Source organism: Pongo pygmaeus, chromosome 1 (assembly GCF_028885625.2).
Source record: "Pongo pygmaeus isolate AG05252 chromosome 1, NHGRI_mPonPyg2-v2.0_pri, whole genome shotgun sequence".
NCBI lineage: Eukaryota > Metazoa > Chordata > Mammalia > Primates > Hominidae > Pongo > Pongo pygmaeus.
In genome coordinates, this window is record NC_072373.2 from 168,056,579 (window position 1) to 168,084,360 (window position 27,782).

At 46.5% G+C, this 27,782-nt stretch overlaps 1 protein-coding gene across 7 annotated transcripts in view; it reads left to right on the forward strand.

The window, feature by feature from the left end:
* KANK4 (KN motif and ankyrin repeat domains 4) overlaps positions 1–27,776 on the forward strand; it is an 86,933-nt gene extending 59,157 nt beyond the window's left edge. For 6 of the 7 annotated variants that reach the window (XM_063654835.1, XM_063654844.1, XM_063654853.1 and 3 more), the window contains 4 exons: positions 250–469; positions 10,356–10,498; positions 15,887–16,087; positions 25,564–27,770. In XM_063654835.1, coding sequence (XP_063510905.1) covers positions 250–469; positions 10,356–10,498; positions 15,887–16,087; positions 25,564–25,668 — 669 coding nt within the window. In that variant the 3' untranslated portion in view covers positions 25,669–27,770. Of the gene's footprint in view, positions 1–249; positions 470–10,355; positions 10,499–15,886; positions 16,088–25,563 lie in introns of all 7 variants that reach the window. The other variant, XM_054500798.1, reaches the window with a different exon arrangement.
* The last annotated feature ends 6 nt before the right edge of the window (positions 27,777–27,782 follow it).

Genomic DNA, 27,782 nt, shown 5'->3' on the forward strand with positions numbered 1-27,782 from the left:
TGCCTTGTTACTGGTTACTAGGCTGTCCTCCCAGTCTTCCTTTCCACTCCCAGCGGGGGGCTGATCTCACAAATACAAAGTATGTTGCTGCATTCCTAACCCCACCAGCTCTGAGCCCTTCAGGAATAAATCACATGGCAAACTGGAGGGAGCTGAAGGGACAGAGGCCAAAGCTGTCTTTCCTTGTGTAAGGGAGGAACTCTTGCTGGCCGGGGAACCTCTTGGAATTGGTCTCTTTTGGGGTTTCAGAGGCAAAGCTTGAACACCATCAGTCAAGAGTGGTTCCGCGTCTCCAGCCGGAAGTCATCTAGCCCTGCCGTGGTGGCCTCCTACCTCCACGAGGTCCAGCCTCACTCCCCACACTTCCTGAAGCTGCTTGTCAACTTGGCCGATCGCAACGGGAACACGGCCCTTCACTACAGCGTGTCCCACTCCAACTTCTCCATCGCGAAGCTGCTGCTGGAGACAGGTCAGAATTGGTTGCATTCATACAGTCTGGGTCCCTCCTTGAAGAGCAGGGGCAATTTTTAAAATTTTTTTCAAAAATTTCAATAGCTTTAAAGGTACAAGTGGTTTTTGGTTATATGGATGAATTGTACAGTGGTGAAGTCTGGTCTTGTAGTATACCCATCACCCAAATAGTGTACATGGTACCCAGTAGGTAGCTTTTCCTCACTGCCTTCTGCCCTCTCCTCTTCTGACTCTCTGGTATAATTGTCCGTTATGCCACTCTGTGTGTTTTCATGTACCTGTGGCTTAGCTCCCACTTATAATGAGAACATGCAATATTTGGTTTTCCATTCTTGAGTTACTTCACTTAGAATAACAGCCTCCAGTTCCATCCAAGTTGCTGCAAGAGACATTGTTTTGTTCTTTTTTCTGGCTGAGGAGTATTCCGTGGAATGTATGTATGTGTGTCTGTGCGTATATGTATATATAACATTTTATTATATGTATATGTATATATTATATATTTATTATATATATATATATATAACATTTTCCTTATCCACTCATTGGTTGATGGGCATTTAGGTTGATTCCATGTCTTTGCAATCGTGAATTGTGCTGTGATGGCATATAAATGCAGGTGTCTTTTTGATAGAATGACTTGAAGGGCAATTCTTGTACCACATTTCTTTCTGGAAAGGAAATGCTTCATTGTTGAAAGTTCCCTCTGTGTTCCAGGAGCTGGACTAGACCACTTTGCCTGTGTTTGCCTCGTTTGTTCTTCACAGCATTCCTGTGATGTGGGTATTGTTCTCATGTTGCAGCTAAGGAAACTGAGGCTCAAGAGTTATAAAACTTGCTCAGGTTACAGTGCTGGTCAAAGGTAGAGTCAGGTTTTGTACTCAGTCTGTCCACCTCCAGAGCTATATACCATACTGCCTCTAGGGAAAATGGCATTTTTCCCATCTTCAGAAGATACTTTTTAACAAAGGTCATGGCTCCATTTGACCAATTTGACTCAACTTGATTCATTCATCTTTCATCAGATATTTATTGACTACACATGAGGTCCACACTGGCTACTACCAGGGATGCAAAGGTGAGCCAGGTGAACCCTGTGCTTCTTGGGAGCTCACAGCCTAGCAACTGGGATGGAGCTGGATGGTGGCTTATGAAAGAGAGATAGAGAATGTGATTTAGGAACTGAAATGAGAGCACGTCTAGTTCAGGGAGCGGCAAAGGTGCACTGGAGCAGGTAGGGCTCCAGCAGGCAAACAGTCTTCCAGGCAGAAGGAACTCCATGGAGGTTAGACAGGGAAAAATGCCGGGAGACCAGAAAGCTTCTAGTTTGGACGGGCTGGGAATTAAGGTTGGAGGGTGAGTTGGAGCCACCACATGGAGAAATGGAGGACCTGGAGGGCCAGGCTGAACCCTGCTTGGAAGGTCCCAGGAAGTCAGTGCAGGTTTTTTTGTAGGAAACTCCGTAACCAGGGTAATTCTCTAAAAGAGTCATTTGACAGTAGGGGTGGGTTAGTGAAGGGAGCAGGAGAGGAGGTGGCAGGGCAGACAGGAGGCCATTGCAGAGGTCCACAGAGAGGTAGTGAGGGCTTGTAATAGGTGAGGATGGTAGGAACCAAACAGCAAAAAGCCATTGGGAGGTCAGGCATGGTGGCTCATGCCTGTAATCCCAGCACTTTGGGAGGCCGAGGCGGGTGGATCATTTGATGTCAGAAGTTCAAGACCAGCCTGGCCAACATGGTGAAACCCTCTCTCTATTAAAAATACAAAAATTAGCTGGGTGGTAGTGATGCATGCCTGTAATCCTAGCTACTCAGGAGGCTGAAGCAGGAGAATCACTTGAGCATGGGGTGGGTGGGGGTTTCAGTGAGCTGAGATAGTGCCACTGCGCTCCAACCTGGGCGACAGAGTGAGACCCTGTCTCAAAAAAAAAAAAAAAAAGCCATTGGGAAGGTAGTGCCCGACTGGTGAGGTGAGTTGGAGCTCTCTGTCAAGCCTGGACAGTTGAGAAGGCAGTGGGCTGCAAGAGGAGAAGGACCAAATGTGGAGGAAGCAGAAAGGATAATTCAGTTTGGGGCAGATTTTTAGTTTCTTAGTTTCCAGTGGATCATCTCTGCGGAGACGTGCAAAGGCTATTGAGAATTCCAGATGCAGAATGAAAGGGCAACAGAGCTTTGGGTGGGGACAGCCAGAGCACGTGCAATGAGGCCTTTAGGAGAGGAGGCCTCTTTTGCTCTTGGTTATCCTGTGCAGAGACAGAGAGAGAGAGCACGCCAGTGGAGGAGACCTAGGCAGAGTCGTGTGATAACTAGAAGAAATAAGAGGATTGTGGCTGATGGGGAAGAACAGCCCATGAAAAACAAAGATTGTCAACTGTGTCAGATTCTGCAGGGTCCCTGAAGGATGATGCCTGGGTTTGGCAGATGGAGGGGACGGAGAGTGCCACTGGTGACTTTGGAGACAGCTGCTTTAGGGGAGGAAACCAGCTAGCAGAGTGGAAGGAGCAAAGCAACAGGCTTGGGGAAGGCAGCGATGGAGTGTCTTGGCTGAAGGAGGCAGGAGAGCCTACGGAGAGTTGGTTTTGTGCGTTTGTTTGGGGAGAGGAGTTCTGAACATATTTTTTGACTGAGAAGAAGAATCCAAGAAAGAAGAGGAACAGACAAGGTGGGGGACAGAGACAGGGAATGAGAGACAGAGAGACAGACAAAGAGAGAGATGGAGACGAAGAGAATGAGAGACAGAGACAGGCAGAAAAAGAGAGAGGGAGAGAAAAAGGAAGAGAGATAGAGACTGACAGAATCAGAGACAGAGAGAAGGAGGAAGGTGAAAGATACAAAAGAGAGAAGCCACTTGGCAAAGCAAGGTCTGGGAGGAGCCGGGAAAGCCTGGACTCCACAGCAGAGGCAGTTGAGGGCAGCCGAGGCAAGACGCTGGGGTATTCATTTCTCTGAGATGGAAGCAAAAAAAGGAGAAAGTGGGTAACAGTGCAGAGAGATGTTGAGGAGAGCAGGGAGCTGGAGGCTACAGGCCTCAGATGACCTCGATCTCCTCAGGAAAGTGAATCAGGGTTACAGACTGGAAAGAGGTAGTTAACAGTCAATCAAAGACAGGTGCATGATGAGGCTGAGCGAAAGTGCATGGGCCTCGGTCAAATGTCATCTATGAGTTTAGGAAGGCTGTATGGGGCTGTCTAGCAGGGTACATACAAGAGGTATAAAACTCCAAATGATCCCCACAGATGTGGCCTTCTGCTAAGTATGTAGCACCTGCTAAATATAATTTAAATTTATGATAAATTATATTTATAAATTATATTAATTATAAATTATATTGCCTTTATAAATACAATTTATATAATAATGAATATAATTATTTCATTTAATAATAAAAATTTATTATTAGAATAGGTTGATTATCCCTCTTTATAGACCATGAAAGTGACATTCAGAGAAATCAGCAAACTTGCCCTAGATCACCCAATAACTAAGTGTGCTACCAGGGTTTAAGGTCAATACTGGTCCAGGCGCGGTGGCTCACGCCTATAATCCCAGCACTTTGGGAGGCTGAGGTGGGTGGACCGCTTAAGCTCAGAGGTTCAAGACCAGCCTGAGCAACATGGTGAAACCCCATCTCTACCAAAAATACGAAGATTAGCCAGGCGTGGTGGCACACGCCTGTGGTCCCAGCTACTTGGGATGCTGAGGTGGGAGGATCGCTTGAACCCAGGAAGTTGAGGCTGCAGTGAGCTGTGATCACACCACTGCACTGCAGTGTGAGTGACAGAGCGAGACCTGGACTCAAAAAAAAAAAAAAAAAAAAAGAAAGAAAAGTCGGTTCTATTCCTCTTTTCATTTCTGCCGTCTAGGAGGTAGAGCGTAACTCTTCTTTTAGGAGGCCTGAGGTGGGAATTTAAATGAACGTCAAAAGTCTGAATTTAGGATCCAACAGCTTTCCATAACTTGGGTCCTGTCTGGCTAAAATCCCTCCTGTGGCCTCTTATTGCTCTTAGCATGAGAAGCAGCTGCTTCAGCCTGGCCTTCAGGACCCCGCCTGCCCTGGCTCCCACCTGCCTGGGCCGTCTCTGCTGCTGCCACGCTCTCCTCCTTCCCTCCACTCCAGCCATGCTGGCCTCACTCACCAAGGTCATTCCCTCCTGGGATTTTTGTATTTGCCTTCTACCTGGACTCTTCCCCTTGAGGCTCTTCTTGTGACTGGCTCCTTCTCGTCATTCAAGTCACAGCCCCAATGTCACCTCCTCAGAAGTCTTCCTGGTGCCTCTGTCTAAAGTGGCTGCCCCTACCTCTCTCTAGGGGAGAACCCTCTTTCTTTCTTGAGTCACTCTTTGCTTTTCATTTCTACCCAACAGAATGTTAATTCACTCAAAAGGGGCTCCTGTCTGTCTTGTCTGTTTCCCTAACACCTAGACCAGTTCCTGGTTCCTAGTAGGTGTTGAGTAAAAACGTCTGTTAAATGAGTGAGTGATGGATGACTCTTGGGAGCTAGGTTAAATTCCAGTAAACTTCCAAGTCTTCAAAATTCTGCTAAGCAGCTTTGAGTCTCTTCAGCTGAACAGGAAAGGCAATGTACATAATGACAGCCTGAAGTTGTTTCTGATTTTCACATCATCAAAAGAAGATTAAATTATAGCTAACAGTGAGCTGATGTTATTGATTTCAGTTCTTCATGGATGCATGGATACCATCAAAATGGTAGATCAATTGAGAAAGGCACATAATTAAATGGAGCATGGCTCTGTGTTCTGTTACTGTATTCAATGTAGAATGTGAATAAAGCAGCTACTGCTTTTTCAGTGTCATCCTCATCCCAGACACTGGGCTTAGTGTGATATACATATACACTGTCATGTACAATCCTTGCAGGAATTGTGAAGCAGATCTTAATTGCCTTTTCCAAGTGAGGAAACTGAGGCTCAGAGATGTCAGGTAATGCAGTCAAGGTCACAGAGCCTGTAAGAAGCTAGTCCAGAATTCAAACCAAGATCAATCAGTCTCCTAATCTGGGCTTTTTCTACTACCCTATCTATGCTTCTGGGACAATGAGACTTTGGGAACATCCATTATGTGCATGAAGAATCCAAAGACCAGTAACATATGGCCCTTGTCTTTAGGTACCTCACAGTCTTGTAGCTTGTTAGAAGTTTCTGGGTGGGCCAGGCCAGGACAGAGAAGAGACAGCTAAAATTTGGGTGGTATAAATATCTGCTGATGCTAAGAATTCACTTAATACTCATCGACTTTAAAGTGGTTTGGAAACTTTTCCCTTTAACATAGTGAAATAGCTAAATAGCCATAAAGGTAAAGTAAGAAGGGGTTGGGGAGAATGGGTTAAGAGAGTCGTTACTTTCTCTCATCTGTAGAAGGGATGTTGAGGATGACAGATCTGTCACACTCCCAAACCTGGGGTGTCCTTAGAAGCAGTTGTTAAGCATCCAGAAAAAAAAAATTACAAACTGTAAAGGGCCGTACAGAAGTGACTTATGATGGAGAATAGAGCCAGAGTGTACCTCTGCCGGCTCAACCCCAAGTGATCCGTCCTTTATGTTGCCAAATGCCCTTGCAGGGCTTATTGAGTCAGAGGATGCTCTGTCGAGAGCCTTGCTCCTCTGTCACCTCCAGGGAGAGTTGGCTTTGCTGCCTGATGGCTGCTCTGAAGCATCTTCTGTAAAGTCCTGAGTCCTGGCAGGATGCAGTGGCTCACGCCTGTAATCCTAGCACTTTGAGAAGCGAAGGCAGGCAGATCACCTGAGGTTAGGAGTTCAAGACCATCCTGGCCAACATGGCAAAACCCCATCTCTACTAAAAATACAAAAACTAGCCAGGCGTGGTGGCGCATGCCTGTAATCCCAGCTACTTGGGAGGCTGAGGCAGGAGAATCGCTGGAACCCAGAAGGCGGAAGTTACAGTGAGCCGAGATCACACCACTGCACTCCAACCTGGGCAACAGAGTGAGACTCCATCTCAAAAATAATAAATAAATAAATAAAATCCTGGGTCCTTAGCCCCTGCTACTTCCTTTCCTGAGCCCCTGAGCAGGTGTCAGACCTCATTCTACTGAGCTAAAAATCATGTTTCTGAAGAGATAAAAGAGAACTGATAAGCTGAGGCTCATTTACACATCTTAAAAGCAAACATAAAATAATCAAGGGGTAGAAATAAAAAAGTTATTAATAAGGCAGTGCAAATGTTCACTTCTGTATCAGGACAGAGCTGTGAAGTGATGTATGGAGTTGTTATTTAGCTTCCATCACCTGCCGGCTCATGGCAGTGGTCCAAGGAGCTTGAGGGAAAACTGCTGATAAATGAGGCAGACTGATGCCTCTGTCTCCACTGACAGCCTGGTATTATCATGAAACATTTCTGAAAAATTGTTTGAAAAATTATGGGGTAGCCAGGCGCGGTGGCTCATGCCTGTAATCCCAGCACTTTGGGAGGCCGAGGTGGGCGGATCACCTGAGGTTGGGAGTTTGAGACCAACCTGACCAACAATGGAGAAACCCCGTCTCTACTGAAACTACAAAAATTAGTGGGTCGTGATGGCTCATGCCTGTAATCCCAGCTATTCGGGATGCTGAGGCAGGAAAATTGCTTAAACCTGGGAGGCGGAGATTGCAGTGAGCTGAGATAGCGCCATTGCATTCCAGCCTGGGCAACAAGAGTGAAACTCCATCTAGAAAAAAAAAAAAAAAGAAAAAGAAAAGAAAAATTGTGGGGTGGAGGGAATATCAAACAAATGTTGCTTTTTTCCACTTGCACAGAACTTGCAAATAGCCCTAGTTGACATTTTTTCATAAACCGTATTTTTACAATGAATACCTAAACCTTATAAGACTATCATTCTGGACAATAATAGTAATAACAGTGAACTCTTACTGAGTGTTTACTGTGTACTAGGCATGATTCTAAGTCAGGGGTGTCCAATCTTTGGCTTCCCTGGGCCACATTGGAAGAAGAAGAATTGTCTTGGGCCACACATAAAATACACTAACACTAATGATAACTGATGAGTTAAAAATAATGCTTTAAGAAACTTTATGAATTTGTGTTGGGCCACATTCAAAGCTGTCCTGGGCCATAAGTGGCCCACAGGCCATGGGCTGGACAAGTTTGTTCCAAGTGCTTTAAATATACTAGGCGGGGCATAGTGACTCATGCCTGTAATCTTAGCATTTTGGGAGGCCAAAGTGGGTGGATGGCTTGAGCCCAAGAGTTCGAGACCAGTCTGGGCAACATAGTGAAACCGTGTTTCTATAAAAAACACAAAGAATTAGCCAGGCATGGTGACACGCACCTGTAGTCCCAGCTACTCAGGAGGCTGAGGTGGGAGGATCACTTGAGCCCGGGAGGCAGAGCTTATAGTGAGATCATGCCACTGCACTCACCCTCAGCCTGGGCAACAGAGCCAAACCCTGTCTCAATAAATAAATAGATAAATAAACTCAATAAATTTCACCTATAAGGTAGGTTGTGTTGTTATCCCCATTTTATAGAGGAGGAAATGCTAAGAAAGGCTAAGTGACTTGATTAAGTGTAATTGTTTTTCTGTTGCCCAAAGGAGCTACATAAGGAAGGATCGCTTGAACCCAGGAGGTTGAGGCTGCAGTGAGCCATGATCGCACCACTGCACACCAGCCTGGGCAACAGAGCAAGACCCTATCAAAAAAATAAACAAAAAAAGCAACATAATTTTTTCAGATAAGCAACAGTACAAAGACATTTGGTTTTCCCATCGCCCTTGAGAGGTGGGGTCATTTACATAACAGGTATCGGTCTATGCCTGATGATCCCCTACCTCTCCTTAGATAGGGAGGAATATGGTTACATATCCCCAGGGCTACAAAGCAGGACTTTCTTTAAAATTCTCATTTACTACTTAGTCTTAAAAATATGTCAGGTTTGGCTAGGCGCGGTGGCTCATGCCTGTAATCCCAGCACTCTGGGAGGCCGAGGTGGGTGGATCACGAGGTCAGGAGTTTGAGACCAGCCTGACCAACATGGTGAAACCCAGTCTCTACTAAAAAATACAAAAATTAGTCGGGCGTGGTGGCGTGCGCCTGTAATCCCAGCTACTTAGGAGGCTGAGGCAGGAGAATCACTTGAACCCGGGAGGCGGAGGTTGCAGTGAACCAATATCGCGCCACTGCACTCCAGCCTGGTGACAGAGCAAGACTCTGTCTCAAAAAAAAAAAAAAAAAAAAAAAAAAAAAAACAGGTTTGATCAGGTGTGGTGGCTCATCATGCCTGTAATAATCCCAACACTTTGGGAGGCCGAGGCAGGCAGATTGCTTGAGGTCAGGAGTTCGAGACCAGCCTGGTCTCGAACAACATGACCAACATGGTGAAACCCCATCTCTACTAAAAATACATTTAAAAAAATAAAAAATCAGCTGAGCATGGTGATGCACGCCTGTAGTCCTAGCTACTCAGGAGGCTGAGGCAGGAGAATCACTTGAACCCAGGAGGCGGAGGTTGCAGTGAGCCGAGACCGCGCCACTGCACTCCAGCCTGTGCGACAGAGACTGTCTGGAAAAAAAAAAAATGCCGGGTTTTTGGCTGGGTACAGTGGCTCACACCTGTAATCCCAGCACTTTGGGAGGCCGAGGCAGGTGGATCATTTGAGGTCAGGAGTTCGAGACCAGACTGGCCAATACAGTGAAACTCTGTCTCTACTGAAAATACAAAAATTAGCCAGGCGTGGTGGCGGGCGCCTACAGCCTACTTGAGAGGCTGAGGCAGGAGGATCACTTGAACCCGGGAGGCAGAAGTTGCAGTGAGCTGAGATTGCACCACTTTACTCCAGCCTGGGTGACAGAGTGAGACCTTGTCTCAAGAAAAATAAACAAATAAACAGATAATGCCAGGTTTTCATTGTATTGTGAAATGTAATTCTTAATTGTTTTAATATAAAAATTGTGGAGTTTTTTCTCCCTCCATTTTTCAAGTGAGATGGTTGTTCCTAGATGATTTCCCACGTTTATCCCATGGTGTTGTTAACCCTCCTGGTACTTGGCACAGTAAACCCCTAGGCCCTTGGAAAGGACCTACAAACACAGCCATTAGTTTGTTACACACAAACGTGAGCTAGTGAGTGTGAAACCTAAAATGCACAGCCATGGGTGGCATTCCAGGCATATGGGCAGGTGAGGGATGAACACCAGAGCCAGACAGACCTGAGTGTTCCCGACTCACTTCACTTTCACATGAGTAGACAATGTAACTTCTCTGGCCCTCAGTGTCCTCATCTGCAAAATGGGAATAACATCTTGTGTTCCAGTTTAGGAGATGAAGTCATGGCCACCGGCCCTTTGGCCATCTCTGGCTTTGTTGTGGGCCTCCCTTGCTGGGTATCCTCAGAAAACTTGTCAAGAAAAGTAACCAGCTGGCTGGGTGCGGTGGCTCGTGCCTGTAATCTCAGCACTTTGGGAAGCCAAGGAGGGTGGATCACAAGGTCAGGAGTTCGGGACCAGCCTGACCAACATGGTGAAACCCCGTCTCTACTAAAAATACAAAAAAATTAGCCAGGTGTGGTGGCACACGCCTGTAATCCCAGCTACTCAGGAGGCTGAGGCAGCAGAATTGCTTGAACCTGGGAGGTGGAGGTTGCAGCGAGCCGAGATCCAGCCACTGCACTCCAGCCTGGGTGACAGAGCAAGACTCCGTCTCAAAAAAAAAGAAAGAAAGAAAAAAGGAAAGAAAAGAAACCATCTTTAAAGGCTGCTACAAATGTAAACCACTGGCTCCACCTGTGGAAAGCATTGCTCTAGTCCGTGGCTTTCTAACCAGCAAGCAGTGTCCTGTTGAAATGGCTAAAGTGGAGTCTGGCTCCTGGCCCCTCAGGAGCCATTCCAGCACCCATTGCTTCTCTTGCAGGCGTCTGCAACGTGGACCATCAGAACAAAGCTGGCTACACTGCGGTAATGATCACTCCCTTGGCTTCCGCAGAGACCAATGAAGACATGGCTGTTGTCTGGAAGCTCTTAAGAGAAGGAAATGTGAACATTCAAGCTACTCAGGTGGGTGGAATGAACATGATCTCTTCTTCAGTAAATGCAGGGGCACCTCCCAGCTTTATTCTGCTAGTGGGGTGAGAAATTCCATGCAGATCCATGTCGTTTTTAACCCAAGGAGGCTGGGACCTCCAAATGGCATCAGGCAAAGCCTGAATATTCAGTTTTCCCTACAGGCTCCTGAGACCCAGCCAGGCTTGCACAGAGTTCAGTGAGCTTCTAATATAGGTCCCAGTCTGAAACTGAGCAAATTCCATCTGGACGCAACCTCTAGAACCAACATTCCCAGATGCCATCTTGAGAAGGCATTTGCTAGTTGGCTGCTCTAAGAAAGCCCTCACAGGTGACCCACCTTGATCTTGGCCCACAGGCACCTAACTAGGCTCTTTGGAGGTCCAGTCCTTTAAAGAAGTTCTCACCTCTATCACCCACCCCAAAGCCTTTTAACAAGGTCATGAGTCCTCAGACTGAGGGAAAGTGTGGATAGCCAGGGCAGACAGAAGCATTGGCTGATCATTCCTAGGGGTATGAGGATTCCCACTTTCCAGGCCTCAGCTTAGCTCAGAGGCTTATTATAGAGTTCTGCAGGTCATTATCAATCAACCTGGCATGCTGCCTCAGCCCTTGAAATAACCAGATCCCAAAACACTCCTATCTGCCTTACCTCTGCACCAACAATTGTGAGTGGTATTATTCCAGACACACAAATCATGCCCCAGTCCCCAGGAGCGGTGCCATGGGCCAGGCTGGGAACAGCAGTTGCTGTGAAGACCCAGTGGGGCCCTACACAAATGTAGTAGCCAGGGATTCAGGACACGTGGGTTCCACGAATTCACTGGGTCACTTGTGCCTTAGGTCAGAAGAGCCCTTAAATGTCACCTAGGTCTACCCCTTATTATTTTGCAAAATCCTACCAGGTGGTCTCCTGCTTCTTTGCTTGGTCTCCAGCTCCAGGACCTCCAGTGTCAGGAAACTCATGCTCTACCAAAGTAGCCCATTTGTTACTCTAGACACCTCTGATAACTTTTTAAACTGAGCCAAGACTGGGTACTCTGAATCTTTTTTGTTTTTTGAGACGGAGTCTCACTCTGTCACCCAGACTGGAGTGCAATGGCGTGATCTCTGCTCACCGCAACCTCCACCTCCCGGGTTCAAGCGATTCTTCCGCCTCAGCCTTCCAAGTAGCTGGGACTACAAGCACCCGCCATCATGCCCAGCTAATTTTTGTATTTTTTTAGAGATGGGGTTTCACTATGTTGGCCAGAGTGGTGTTGAACTCCTGACCTCAGGTGATCCACCCGCCTCGGGCTTTCAAAGTGCTGGGATTACAGGCGTGAGCCACTGCGCCCGGCCTCTGAATCTTTCATGGAGTGATTAAGTAGAAGTTGATTGGGGTTCACTCCAAAAAGGATCTTAAGATAGCAAAGGCAGCACAGAGGGTTGGAATGTCTCTATTCATCTTCTGGGGCCCTCTGCTTGAGAACACAGGGTGGGGGTGTGGTCCTTACCCAGAAGGGCTTTGAGTTAGACAAGGCTCCACATGGAACAACGGGGACTCCTCAAAAGGTCATTTGCCCATTTTTTGAACCTAGAGGAATGAATGGAGTATGTTTAACTCTCCTTTCCCCTGGAGTGATCATAGATGATAAGGTAACTGTTGAGAACTGTGAAGAATCTGGGCTTCTACCCCACGTTAAAGCTAACAAGGTAGCCTGCTACAGTTTTGTGGATGCTGGCAGAAGACATGAGACTTCTGTGCCCGAGACAAAGGACCGTGTATTACCCACAGCCGAAGCAGTAGCCACAGTATCAGCATTGCCCAAATCCCAGCTCCCATGGGGCAGTGTGAGGAGGGCCACAAAGCTAAGCATGGAGTGGGCTGTGTTACAAGACAGGACCTCTGAGCGTAGGGAACCTGAAGCTTTGATAATGGACAGTAAACCTGCCTGTCCTTTTCTCCAAAGAAGACAATATCTCTAGCTTCCAAGGCTGTTCACTCTATAAACAGCCTTAAAAAGATAGTCTAGAACAAAAGGGCAGATTGTGGTGTGCTTTACTCACAAGATGTGCAGAAAAGCAAGAGACTTATGGAAAATGGACTCCTAACAATATATTAAGCACCACTGTCCCACACTCCCCCAGAGTAATTGCAGATAGTAACCTAACCTGATGGCAAAGTCACCGTTGCATACTTCATCTAATAGCAACCCTAGTGACTGCCAGAAACCGATATTTATAGATTACTTTCTGGTTTTCAAGGTATTCTACTCACCTACAACTCCTGTTCCATAAGACTCAATATAGCTAATGTTTCATTTTAACTAATGTTTCCCGTAAATATGTTAATTATTTTCTAAATTGTCCCTCTTGTATGAGGGGATGCTTGCAAGAGGATCAGAATCAACCCCTTCTTTGTACAGAGAAGAAACTGATGCTGTAGGAGGGCAAGGGACTCATTCCAGGTCACCAAAGGAGGGATGAGAATGCATAGCTGCAGCCATTCCCTTTAGCTCCCCCTGTGCCTTCACATGTGAAGAGAGGCAGAGGTACCAGGTTAAATGGGAATACACTGGGAGTGTATTCCTAGGAAAAAGCTGCTTCTTTCTGGATCTCCAGGGCAGTGCAGCAGCATATAGTAGCTCTCTATAAATGCTCATTGAATTAAATTATATTGAAAGGGACCGGGAGGACGATGAGGAAGGAAGGGGCCCTGCATCAGGCAGACGGGCAGATGTGAGGACCATCTGCATGTCATCTGGCTTTAATAACAGTTGGGGGCTGGGCATGGTGGCTCACGCCTATAATCCCAGCACTTTGGGAGGCCGAGGCGGGCTGATCACTTGAGGTCGGGAGTTTGAGGCCAGCCTGGCCAACATGGCGAAATCCCATCTCTACTAAAAAATACAAAAAATAGCTGGGTGTGGTGATGCACGCCTGTATTCCCAGCTACTCGGGAGGCTGAGGGGCAGGAGAATCGCTTGAACCCAGGAGGCGGAGATTACAGTGAGCCAAGATCACACCACTGCCCTCCAGCCTGGGTGACAGAGCGAGACTCCGTCTCAAAAAAAGAAAATAAAATAAATATACACAGAGTCAGGCACGGTGGGTCATGCCTGTAATCTCAGCACTTTGAGAGGCCAAGGTGGGTGGATGCGTGGGCCCAAGAGTTCAGGATCAGCCTGAGCAACATCGCAAAACCCCGTCACTACAAAAAATACAAAAATTGGCCAGATGTGCTGGGTGCGGTGGCTCATGCCTGTAATCCCAGCACTGTGGGAGGCTGAGGTGGGCAGATCACCTGAGGTCAGGAGTTCAAGACCAGCCTGACCAACATGGTGAAACCTCGTCTCTACTAAAAATACAAAAATTAGCCTTGTGTAGTGGTGGGTGCCTGTAATCCCAGCTACTCGGGAGGCTGAGGCAGGAGCATGGCTTGAACCTGGGAGGCGGAAGTTGCAGTGAGCCGAGATTGCACCATTGCACTCCAGCCTGGGCAACAGAGCAAGACTCCATCTCAAAAAAAAAAATAATTGGCCAGATGTAGTGGCACATGCCTATGGTCTGAGGTAGGAGGATCACTTGAGCCCAGGAGGCAGAGGTTGCAGTGAGTCGTGATCATGCCACTGCACTTCAGCCTGGGTAATAGAGCGAGATTCTGTCTCAAAAAAAAAATACATATATATATATATACACACACACACACGCACGCACACACAAACACACACACACACAGTATATATAAGAAAATTAAGAAAATCTATGGGAAATGATGGTCAATTTGTAATCAGAAAAATTACTACTGTACATTATTATATTTACATCCTTTATCTCACTTGATTCCCACAAAAGCCCTGTGAGGTACACAGGACAAATCATTGTTATATTAATTTTTTTTTTTTGAGACAGATCTTGCTCTGTTGTCCAGGCTGGAGTGCAGTAGCACAATCTCAGCTCACTGCAACCTCTGCCTCCCAGGTTCAAGTGATTCTCCTGCCTCAGCCTCCTGAATAGCAGGCACCCGCCACCATGCCTAGCTAAATTTTGTATTTTTTCTTTTTAGTAGAGACAGGGTTTCACCATGTTGGCCAGGCTGGTTTTGAACTCCTGACCTCAGGTGATCTGCCCGCCTTGGCCTCCCAAAGTGCAGGGATTACAGGCGTGAGCCATTGCACCCAGCCCCAATTGTTATATTAATTTTTAAGAGAAGGAAAACAAGCTGGGCACAGTGGCTCACACCTGTAATCCCAGCACATTGGGAGACCGAGGCAGGTGCATCACCTGAGGTCAGGAGTTCAAGACCAGCCTGGTCAACATGGGGAAACCCCGTCTCTACTAAAAACACAAAAATTAGCTGGGCATGGTGGCAGGTACCTGTAATCCCAGCTACTTGGGAGGCTGAGGCGGGAGAATGGCTTGAACCTGGAGGCGGAGGTTGCAGTGAGTCAAGATTGTGCCATTGCAGTCCAGCCTGGGCGACAAGAGTGAGACTTTGTCTCACAAAACAAAAAAACAAAACAAAACAAAAAAAACTAGCCAGGTATAGTGAGTGGCATATGCCTGTGAGCTCAGCTACTTGGGAGGCTAAGGTGGGAGAATCACTTGATCCCAGAAGATTGATGCTGCAGTGAGCTGTGATTGTGCCACTGCACTCCAGCCTGGATAACACAGCAAGACCCCATCTTTAAAAAAAAGAAAAGAAAAACCAAGAATCAAGGAAGACAGTGACGTGGCCCGAATCATGCATTAGGAAACAGTAGAACTAGAGCTTGCTTTCTGATTCCAGCTCATTTCTACGTCCACCTGTGATTACAGAGATGCCCAAGATTACTGTCAATGTCTATAGATTAGAAATGACCACAGGACATGCAACCAGAGATCGTGTTGAGAGAAGAGGATTCTGGGTATCCTTAACTGAAAATTTCAGAGGCATTGAGCAGAGAAGGCTTCCTGGGGAAAGTCAGGCTGGGGCAGGCAGTAAGAAGCCATGATGCGCAAGCATTCAACCTTCATCTGTTCCATCATTCAACATTTATCAGCACGTTCTTCGTGCTAGACACTGGGGAGACAGGGACAAAAACACTTAGTCCCTGCCGTCAACAATGTCACAATCCATGAGAAAGAGAAGTTGACAAGTTGCAATACTAAGTGGTGAGTGCTGTGTTAGGCATCCCGTGCCTGGGGAGTGAGAGAAGGCTTTAGAGAGGATGTAGCATCTGACTAGTCTTAAAAGAGTAGAATTTTGCCAAGCAGAGAAGCTTATGTCCCATATCAAGGGCAGGAGATTCAAATCAGTGGTTGTGTTATTGAGAAGTCTCTGATGAGCACACCCAGGCTGCAGAGGGGGTCCTTCCCCACTGGCAGCAACCTCACCACATCCCTGTGCTCTGTATGCAGGGAGGCCAGACTGCACTGATGCTGGGAGTCAGCCACGACAGGGAGGACATGGTTCAAGCACTGCTTAGCTGCCAGGCAGATGTCAATCTGCAGGACCACGATGGATCCTCGGCCCTCATGCTGGCCTGTCACCATGGCAACGTGGACCTGGTGCGGCTGCTCCTGGCACACCCGGCCTGCGACAGCAGCCTGACTGACAAGGTGAGACTTACAGGCAATTAATAAGTAGCTGTTGCTGGGCAGGGTGGCTCACACCTGTAATCCCAGCACTTTGGGAGGCTGAGGCGGGAGGATCACTTGAGCCCAGGAGTTCGAGACCAGCCTAGGCAACATAGGGAGACCCCCATCTCTTAAAAAAAAAAAAAAAAAAGTAGCTGTTTAACTTCCCCTCCTCAGAGTGCCTTGCCAGCCAGCAGAATTGAAGGAATCCTATGGCAGTGCAACAAAATCAGTCTCCTAAGGCTGTTGTGGGATTTAAATAAGAGGCTCAGCACAGTGGCTCACGTCTGTAATCCCAACACTTTCAGAGGCCAAGGCAGGAGGATTGCTTGAGGCCAAGAGTTCAAGACCAGCCGGGGCAACACAGTGAGACCCTATCTCTTAAAAAAAAAAAAAAGCCTGGCACAATGGCTCACACCTGTAATCCCAGCACTTTGGGAGGCTGAGGCAGGTGGATCACCTGAGGTCAGGAGTTTGAGACCAGCCTGGCCAACATGATGAAACCCCATCTCTACTAAAAATACAAAAATTAGCTGGACCTGGTGGTGGGAGCCTGTAATTCCAGCTACTTGGGAGGCTGAGGCAGGAGAACCGCTTGAATGTGGGAGGCAGAGGTTGCAGTGAGCTGAGATCGCACTATTGCACTCCAGCCTAGGCAACAACAGTGAAACTCTGTCTCAAAAAAAAAAATTAAGCAGGTGTGGTGGTGCACGCCTGTAATCCCAGCTACTCAGCAGGCTGAGGCAGGAGGACTGCTTGAGCCCAGAAGGTTGAGGTGGCAGTGAACCATGGTCAGGCCACTGCACTCCAGCCTGGGTGACAGAGTGAGACCCTGTCTCTAACAAATTAAAATAAATAAATAAATAAATAAATGAGATGATTCATGGTAAATGTTTGGAGTCTTAGAGCTGTGAAACCCACAACCCTGACCTTTCACAACACCATCCTGGACGAATATACCCAGACCTGGCTTGGCCCTGAGTCTCATCTGGTCATGGCAATAACAGCATGTGGGCTTTGAGGCAGTAGCTTAGATGGGGAAGCTCTGCTGTCCAGCAGAGACTCAAAAGCCTTCAGAAGGAATCAACCTTACAGAGTCATCTCTGTAGTCATTTAACTGAAAGTGCCTCTCGGACACTGACCCACTTTCTGAAGCAGCCCATTCCGTCAAGCCAGCCTGCTTGAAGTTGCACTGTCAGTCACAGGCTTCTTAAATAAACTTCCTCGTAAGGTGATGGCAATGATGATGATGACAATAGGAACTAATCAGTAACAATAGTAACCAACACATATGGAGGGCTTACTCTGTGTCAGGTACTGTACTAAGCATTTGCCATGGACCATCTCATTTAAACCCAACAATCTTGTGAGATTGACTGTCTTCCTGCTGCCCCACTTTGCTCAAGGAGACAGAGGCATCAAATGGTTAGGTTACATACCCAAGATTACTCAGCTAGTGGAACCTGGCTCCATTAAACTCCTGGGCCCATACCCTTAACTGTTCCATCATCATCACTGTTGTCACATTGAAGTATCCATGTCTCTGGCTCCCTGTTGAATCCCCCACACCTAGTAGAGTGCCCGCCACATATCATTGAATCAATCAACAAATGAATGAGTGAACCCCTAAACTTTGGAGGTAAGTCAACAGTAAGTGACCTTGTTCCTGATAATTACAGTAGATATAACAATATTTCTAGAGTGCTCCTGGGAACTAAACGTTTCCCATGCATTACCTCTAATCCTCTCAGTAATCCAGTGAGATAGATACCGATCCCCACTTTTTACTGATGAGAAAACAGGCCTGGAGATGTTATGTAACTGTCCTAAGATTTACAAGCTACTGATTCTCAGAGCAGAGATTCAAGCCCAGGTCTGACTCCTTAATATTGGCACTGTAATTTAATGATTTAAGCAGATGACTTTATGCTTTCTTAACAGCCACAATTCAAAGGGAACAAAAACCTGGAGAGGGGAAGAGAGTCCTCTCCCTGCCCAGGGACAGCACCTCTTACTGGGCCACATTTAAACTACCCAAAGATGGACTCATCAGCAATTTAAGCTGCTGAGTCCCTCAGTCACACCCAGACAGCAGGCACCCATCCAGTGACTCTAGGTCCTGTGAACCTTAGCTTCACCCCAAAGCCATTTCTGAGATCATTAGAGGGCATTGACCTTCTTGACATTCATGTGGGAACATGGGTGGGCTACTGGAAACCAGAGCCTCCTTTTCCAAACATTATGTGGTCAGACAAAGGATCTGTGTTAATGAGCTCCCTGCTGGGTTGTCCTGGGGGAGAAGGAGGCAGCCCTTAATCTGGAACAGGCCTGTACATCAAAGGCCCCTGGCCCTCTAAGGAGTAGCCACTGCTGATGCCCGAAGAGGCCTGAGATGGGAGGCCCGTGGAACAGGCAGGCAGGCATGAGCTTTGGAAGTCCCTGGTTAGCTGGGATAATCAGGCAGTGGATCTGAGAGCTCTCCTGGGTATCTCTGGAGGTCTGTCACAGGTATGAGAGAGCTAAGTGGCTGCTTTCTGGTGGTGGAAGAGTTGTGGGATCTGTTGCATTTCAGACAACTCAAGCATGATTGTTAGAAGCATGGACTTTAAACACTCATGAGGCCAGGTGCAGTGGCTTCTGCCTATAATCCCAACACTTTGGAGGCCAAGTCAGGAGGATTGCTTGAGCCCAGGAGTTTGAGACCAGTCTTGGCAACAAAGTGAGATCCCCTGTATTAGTCCGTTTTTATACTGCTGATAAAGACATACCTGAGACTGGGCAATTTACAAAAGAAAGAGGTTTAATTGGACTTATAGTTCCACATGGCTGGGAAAGTCTCAGTCATGGCAGAAGGCAAGGAGGAGCAAATCACATCTTACATGGATAGCAGCAGGCAAAGAGAGAGCTTGTGCAGGAAAACTCCCCCTTATAATAACCATCAGATCTCATGAGACTTACTCACTATCATGAGAATAGCACAGGAAAGACATGCCCCCATGATTCAATTACTGTCCACAGGTCCCTCCCACAACGCATGGGAATTCAAGATGAGATTTGGGTGGGGACACAGCCAAACCATATCACCCCCTCTCTACAGAAAATAGAAAAAGATAGCTGAGTGTGGTGGCTTGCACCTGTAGTCCCAGCTACTTGGGAGGCTGAGGCAGAAAGATTGCCTGAGCCCGGGAAGATGAAGCTACAATGAGCTGTGATCATACCAGGAAACACCTGTCTAGGTGACAGAGTGAGACCCTGTCTCAAAAAAAAAAAAAAAAAAAAAAAGAAAATTAAACACTCATGAGTTTGAATCTAGGTTCGGTGACTTTGGGTAGGTGACCTAACTATTCTGGACCTCTAGATGCTCATCTGTAAAATGGGGATAGCAGTAGACTCTACCTAAATACTGTAATGTTTATAAAGGCTGAATCTGACATCTAGGAACACACAGGGGATGGTAACTGTTTTAATTATGAATAGATGAACAGTGATAGCTAAAACAAAAAAAAAACCACATCAACCAGCAGGGACCATGGCATTTACAGACAGTGTCTGGAGGGAGCAGGGAGAACAAAGGTCTGGAATTAGGGGAACCAATCAGAGTAGGGCGACCAACCCTTGAAGGGAGAAGCCACTGACAGACTTGGTTCAGTGTAGTGGTTCTCAGCCAGGGGTAATTTTACCCTCTGGGGGAGATTTGGCAATGTCTGGGGACATTTTTAGTCACAAGTAAGTGAGCAAATGCTCCTGACATCTAGTGGGTAGAGGCCAGGGATGCAGCTAAACATCCCACAACGCACAGGAACAGCAAAGAATTAGCAATTATCCATCCAGGCCCGGTGGCTCACGCCTGTAATCCCAGCACTTTGGGAGGCTGAGGCGGGCGGATCACTTGAGGTCAGGAGTTCAAGACCAGCCTGGCCAACATTTTGAAACCCTGTCTCTACTAAAAACACAAAAATTAGCCAGGCATGGTGGCACGCACCTGTAATCCCAGCTACTCAGGAGGCTGAGACAGGAGAATCGCTTGAACCTGGGAGGTGGAGGTTGCAGTGAGCTGAGATTGCGCCACTGCACTCCAGCCTGGGTGAAAGAGCAAAACTCTGTCTCAAAAAAAAAAAATAATTATCTGGTCCAAAATATCAATAGTGCTGCAATTGAGAACACCTGGTTTAGGCAAACACTGAAATCCAGGTGGGTTTAGGTAACTAATCCTTGTGAAGTGCTGGATCAGGGAGAACCAGGTCAGGCTGAGGACCGGGCAGGCTGGAGTTCAGGTAGGCTGTAAGCCTGGAAGGGAGGGACTGGAGTGCTAATCAGGAGATGGAGGAGGAAATCTATCATGGCAGAAGCTGGAGTAAGTTAGGGAAAGCCCAGCCAGCACAGTGGTGCCCAGGTAGTGCAGGTAATGGGCCCACAGGTAAGGTGGGTTCCAGACCCCACTCATGGATGGGTCACATGCTGCCCACCTGGGTCAGGGTTGATTCACATGCAGATTCCCAAGGGTGACTTTGGGGAGCACAGTGTCTCCATCCACAAGGTGAGACATTTCAGTGGGAAAAGGGAGCTTTTGACAAGGCTCTACTAAGTACCAAGGCTTGTACCTGGTGCTTCACATCTAGAGGGAAAGTCTGGCCCTTATCATACCCACCATATCATTTCCATATTCATCTTTCCTATGGAGGCTTAGATGTTAGCAGCAGAGCTCATTTGGGAATGTCTTTGGAAAACTGGGAGAGAATTCATGTCTTGAAATTGGTTTATTTCATCAACATTTAAAGTTTGGTATAAATGCAGAACTCCCAGAACAGCTGGCCAGGCCCTTTCCCTAGATTTAAAGACAATTTGAGGAAATCTGCCACCCAGTCTCTTCTGAGTCTCAGAGCCCACCCTTCATTTTGGTAGCTTCTTTTTTTTTTTTTTTTTAATTTTATTATTATTACACTTTAAGTTTTAGGGTACATGTGCACAATGTGCAGGTTTGTTACATATGTATACATGTGCCATGTTGGTGTGCTGCACCCATTAACTCGTCATTTAACATTAGGTATATCTCCTAATGCTATCCCTCCCCCCTCTCCCCACCCCACAACAGACCTCGGAGTGTGATGTTCCCCTTCCTGTGTCCATGTGTTCTCATTGTTCAATTCCCACCTATGAGTGAGAACATGTGGTGTTTGGTTTTTTGTCCTTGCAATAGTTTGCTGAGAATGATGGTTTCCAGTTTCATCCATGTCCCTACAAAGGACATGAACTCATCATTTTTTATGGCTGTGTAGTATTCCATGGTGTATATGTGTTTGGCAGCTTCTTTAAAGCACCCATCAGATTGAAAACTTCTTGAAGGCAGAGATTATGCCTTGCTCATCTTTGGGTGATACATAGTGGGCTCGTGATGAATTCAAAGACACCCCCCTCCAACACATGGATACACACACTGTTGTGCCAGCTGCCTGCCTGCACCGTTCTCTTTTTCTTTCCTTTTTTTTTTTTTTTTTTTTGAGATATGGTCTCACCCTGTCACCCGGGCTGGAGTGCAGTGGCACGATCATGGCTTATTGCAACTTTGACCTCCTGGGCTCAAGTGATCCTCCCTCCTCAGCCTCCCAAAGTGTAGAGATTACAAGCATGAGCCAGTGCACCTGGCCAAGTGCAGATTTTTGAATCCCTGAAGTTACACGCAAATTTTGCGCCATACCTGGCTAGTCCCCCATCTCTTCAGTCGGGGTCTCCTAGAGCAGCTCTGGAGTGTTGTCGAGCAGAGGCTCACCATACCTGGCTCCCACAGGAGCTGCATGGCATGGCTTGTTCCCAGGGTTCTGGCAGAGGCATCTGAGGAACACTAACCCTCGCCAAGTGGTCTCTCTGGCCACACCTCCTGAGCTGAAGGTGTCCTCAGCTCTCCATGTCTGCAGTCGAGTAGTCCACAGCTGCAGGCTGTCCTCCAGATGGACCCCGTTAAAAGGTGCACCTTCCCTGGGACTGGCCCTGTGGCTCTTCTCCGTAAACACTGTCAGTACATACTCTGTGTTTACATAGAGGCTCAGGATTGACAAGGCACAGTAGATGAAGTTCAGGAGCAGGAACTCGGGCCTAAGTAAACCCAGGCTCCTCCTTTAGGAGGCTTTTACAGGACTCCCTGCTTAAAATCTTTGCTTTGTTCCAGTACTTTCTAATGTAAGAACCCATTCACTAGGATTTAGATTCCATCAGCTTGAATGAATACCGTTAGGTTCTTGTGCAGCATTCTCTCTTTCAACAATGTTTGTTGAGGGCCGACCAAATGCCAGGCCCTGGGCCAGGTGCCAACATGCAGCAGTGAACAGGCCAGATCAAGTTCTTGACCTCGTGGAGACCGAAATTTATCAAATAACCTCACAAATATGAGCTTATAACGAGTGGTAAAAGAAAAGTCCAGGGAGTCATGATGGCTTTTTGGGGAAAGAGCTTTGTATGTTTTGAGAAGCCCATGTGCCATCTTTGGGGGTCACACTGAAATGCCACTTCCTTCCTCTGCCTCCCCCCGAGCCATCTTCTACCCCGCCCTGGCACACAGTGCCCGTCCTCTCCCCTGAGCTCACTCTGTTCCTGTCTTCTGACTCGTTTAGTGCTTTGCCGTGCTTTATAGTTATTTGCATGCGTGGGAGGCCTGATGGCCGCTGGATTCCATCCCCGTGCATGGGAAAAAGCCTGAAGAGTGTTAAGCTGGGTGTTACACTTCCTACGCTTCCTGCCTGCTTCTGTGAAAGAATTGTCCATATTTTAGGAAGTAAATCTGTGCATATGCAATAGAGAACAATCTAGTGGGGTCTTGGGTGTCCTCTACCCATCAAACCCTTTACAGCAGCAAAATGTCAAAATATTCACAGTAGGCCAACAGCCGCAGGTCAGGTTTCAGCTCCCAAGAAGTTATCTAAAGAGTGTGGTTTTTGTAGCTATTTAGAGTTCAGAATTCTGTACATGGGATTGAGCTCATTCATAAGAGACTGCAGCTGCTCAGTCAGGCCGGTGGTGCCTGATGAGAGCCCTCTGGGTGCAGCTTCTTTAGACAGTGGGACTGCCAGCTTCCTGCATCACCGTGTTGATGTAGAGTGCTGTGGCATTACAGATCAGGAGGTAAAAATGTGCATGTCCTTTAATGCTCTAAGCCCACTCCTTTTTATTTAATTTAATTAATTAATTAATTTATTTTTTGAGACGGAGTTTCACTCCTGTTGCCCAGGCTGGAGTGCAATGGCACAATCTCATCTCACCGCAACCTCCGCCTCCCAGGTTCAAGCGATTCCCATGCCTCAGCCTCCCGAGTAGCTGGGGTTACAGACATGTGCCACCACGCCAGGATAATTTCGTATTTTTAGTAGAGATGAGGTTTCTCCATGTTGGTCAGGCTGGTCTTGAACTCCCGACCTCAGGTGATCCGCTGGCCTTGGCCTCCCAAAGTGCTGGGATTATAGGCATGAGCCACCGCACCCAGCCTCTGAGCCCGCTTCTAAGAGTCAGTCCTTTTTCTTGTAAAGTGGGCAAAGGAAATGAACAGACACTTCTCAAAAGAAGACATTTATGCAGCCAAAAGACACATGAAAAAATGCTCATCATCACTGGCCATCAGAGAAATGCAAATCAAAACCACAATGAGATACCATCTTACACCAGTTAAAATGGTGATCATTAAAAAGTCAGGAAACAACAGGTGCTGGAGAGGATGTGGAGAAATAGGAACACTTTTACACTGTTGGTGGGACTGTAAACTAGTTCAACCACTGCGGAAGACAGTGTGGCGATTCCTCAGGGATCTAGAACTAGAAATACCATTTGACCCAGCCATCCCATTACTGGGTATATACCCAAAGGACTATAAATCATGCTGCTATAAAGACACATGCACACATATGTTTATTGCGGCACTATTCACAATAGCAAAGACTTGGAACCAACACAGATGTCTAACAATGATAGACTGGATTAAGAAAATGTGGCACATATACACCATGGAATACTATGCAGCCATAAAAAAGGATGAGTTCATGTCCTTTGTAGGGACGTGGATGAAGCTGGAAACCATCATTCTGAGCAAACTATTGCAAGGACAGAAAACCAAACACCACATGTTCTCACTCATAGGTGGGAGTGAACAATGAGAACACTTGGACACAGGGCAGGTGAAGGGAGAGGGGAGGGATAGCATTAGGAGATATACCTAATGTAAATGACAAGTTAATGGGTGCAGCACACCAACATGGCACATGTATACATATGTAACAAACCTGCATGTTGTGCACATGTACCCTAGAACTTAAAGTATAATAATAATAATAAAAAAGAACCAGTCCTTAGGAAATACTTAAAAATGGGAAAATGCTTTTTGCACTAAGATTATGATGGCAGAGACTTAGAAACAACATACATTTCCACTGAAAGGAAGTTATGGAATATTTCCCTAATTAGCAAAAATTAGTAAATTATGGAATATTACACAGCCAAAAAGAAAAATCATGCATTATAATGGCTATGTAAGAGTAGAGAAAATCTTATAGCATATCATGGTAAATTAAGAATAAAAGCAAATTCAAAGTTGGTATACAATATAATTCCTTTATTTAAAAACCAACAACAGGACAGGTGGAGGACAGGACAGGATTACAAATTCACGCCTGTAATCCCAAAACTTTGGAAAGCCAATGTGAGAGGGTCACTTGAGCCCAGGAGTTCAAGACCAGCCTGGGCAACATAGTGAGACAGGTTTAAAAAATTAAAAAAAAAAAAAAAAAGAACCAACAACAAATTTGCACAGGAGAAAAGATTGGAGGAAAACACACCAAAATGCTAACTTTCACTTAGATACATGTAATGGAACAGCAAGAGTTATTTTATTTCCTGTTTTCCAATTTAAAGTAGAAAAAAGTGGGGCTGGGCTCAATAGCTCACACCTATAATCCCAGCAGTTTGGGAGGCCAAGGTGGGCGGACCACTTCAGCCCAGGAGTTTGAGACCAGCCTGGGCAACGTGGTGACACCCCGTCTCTACAAAAAATACAAAAATTTTCCAGGCATGATGGTGTGCACCTGTAATCCCAGCTACTTGGGAGGCTGAAGGTGGAGGATCACCTGAGCCCAGGAGACAGAGGTTGCAGTGAGCTCCAGTTGCGCCACTGCACTCCACCCTGGGCGATAGAGTGAGACTCCATCTCAAAAAGAAAAAGAAAAAAAAAAAGAGCATTAAAAACTAGATGGCCCTTCTTTATTTCTGTTGTCACAGATTTCCCAGGAGTCACTATTGTTTCTGTGGAAGGGACCGCATTTCTGGTGATCCTCATGCCATTTGAATCTTCTCTACCGAGGTCTCTGGAAGACTTAATAGACACCTGTGTCCTAGGCATACTCCCTACTCCCAACTTGCACTTTCCCCCTGGGCAGGAGGCAGATTGGATGATATTTATTTCTCCTTTCTTTTTTCTCCTGTAGGCTGGCCGCACAGCTTTGTCCATCGCTCTGAAGTCACCCACCCATATGGAAATTGCTGGGCTTCTGAGAGCCCACGCAGAGCAGGGCAGGTCCCTGGGGCTGTAGGGGCTGCAGAAGAACTGGCCGTGGGGAACAAAAGCCTTCTTCTCTGGACTCCTCCCTCGCCCTTGAGGAGGGCAGAGGTCACAGGCCAGAGAGCCACCCCTCTAGAGAAGAAACTATGTCAAATATGCACATACATTCCTGTTGTATAATTCTGCTCATTAGGATGCTTTGTAGTTTTTGCCTTAGGCCAAGCCCCAAAACTACACGGGCTTCAGAGCAGGGTTCAAGGTGCAAGGTGAGGGGTACATCGGTGTCATCCAAACATCCAAAACATCTTCAGCCTTGAATTCCTCATGACTGTACCCTCTGTAGCATTGTGTAGCAAGCAGGCAGGCAGGAACACATTAGCACATTAGAAAAGCAATATTTTTTACATGGAATTTTAAAGTGCACTATCTTTTTGTTTTTTAAGCAAGTGTATACAAATATGTCCCATTGATATGCATGTCTAGAGATGGGAGGGGATTTAAGCCAACCCCCTGGCAAACATTCTGTAGAAGACCCTAGAAGAATCACCATGCAGACTGGTGAAACTGAACAAGCACCATTTGGGAGCTTGGTTTCGATGGGGTTGACAGAGAAATCTTAAAATCTGACAGGGTAGGAAGAAGCACTTTGGCGTCAATGCCATATGTATAGTCTTGACTATTTCTGAGTCATCTAGTGGCTCCAGTTTGCTCCAGGGAAATTGGAATTAACTAAGAAATTTATTATCTAGTAAGTTGCTATGTAATAAAGAAAAAAAGAAATTCAGTCCAATGACACACACTACATGTATTTGGGCAGAGTCAGATTCTCTCAGCTATTTTGAGTCTGTGGAAGAAACAAAAAAAAGCTTCCTCCTGAGGATGGGTTATTGTCATCGAGAAGCCACCTGCATAGCCGTATCCATTACCTCATGGTAATTCCCGGTGCTTTCCCCTCATATCCCCTAGAAGCAAATATCTGTTCTGAGGTTTTCTGGGACTTCTGGCTGCAATAGGAGCAAGGGACCCAGGCAGGGCAGGGCAATAACTTCCGAAGCTTCCATAGTCCCTGGGGCCAGCACATGCAAGGTTTATATGGTCAGTAGCTCACGTGAGGTCATCTGAATCTTTCTTAAATCTGCTCTTTCTTAAAATCTCTTATGCAAAGAAAAAAAAATCCCTTATATAAAAAGAAGTAATGTCAAAGTTTGATGAGCTTTACATTGGAAACTCAAAAGCTTGCACTCTCATTTTGGCTCGGATGCCGATTTTGCTGGGTGCCCCTGCGGTGAGTCATGAAACCTCCTTGGGCCGCAATTTCATCATCTCTAAAAATAGAAATTATCATACAACCTACCTCCTGGGGGGTGCTGCACGAGGAGCAGCTGATGGAAGTTTCGAAATCCAATTTGTGGCCGGGCACGGTGGTTCACATCTGTAATCCCAGCACTTTGGGAGGCCGAGGCAGGTGGATCACCTGAGGTCGGGAGTTCGAGACCAGCCTGACATACATGGAGAAACCCCGTCTCTACTAAAAATACAAAAATTAGCCGGGCATGGTGGCAGGCGCCTGTAATTCCAGCTGCTTGGGAGGCTGAGACAGGAGAATCACTTGAATCTGGGAGGTGGAGGTTGCAGTGAGCCGAGATCGTGCCATTGCACTCCAGCCTGGGTAACAAGAGCGAAACTCTGTCTCAAAAAAAAAAAAAAAAAAAAATCCAATTTGTAACCCATTAAGGCCATCTACAGCAAACTTCTTTTGCCATTGTGATTCATAAGAGAGGCTCAGAGTCCCAGAACACATGTTGATGCAACTCAGAGGTTGAGAGAATGGAGCAAATAATGAGCAAAAAAAAAAAAAAAAAAAAAAAAGCTTTAAATGAGTTTATTTTGACCTCAAAATACATTGTAAGAGCAACATCCTACATTAATAAATGTTCTAGCCCAGTGCTTTGCGAACATTTATGTGCATACGAATCACCTGGGATCTTGTTAGAAGGCAGTAGGTCTGGGGTGGGGCCTGAGATTCTGCATTTCTAACCAGATCCTGGGAGATGCTGATGCTATGGAGCCACAACCACACTTTGAGTAGCAAGCCTCTGGCCTATCCTTATTGTTTGTTATATTAAAATGCTGCCTCTCCATCTT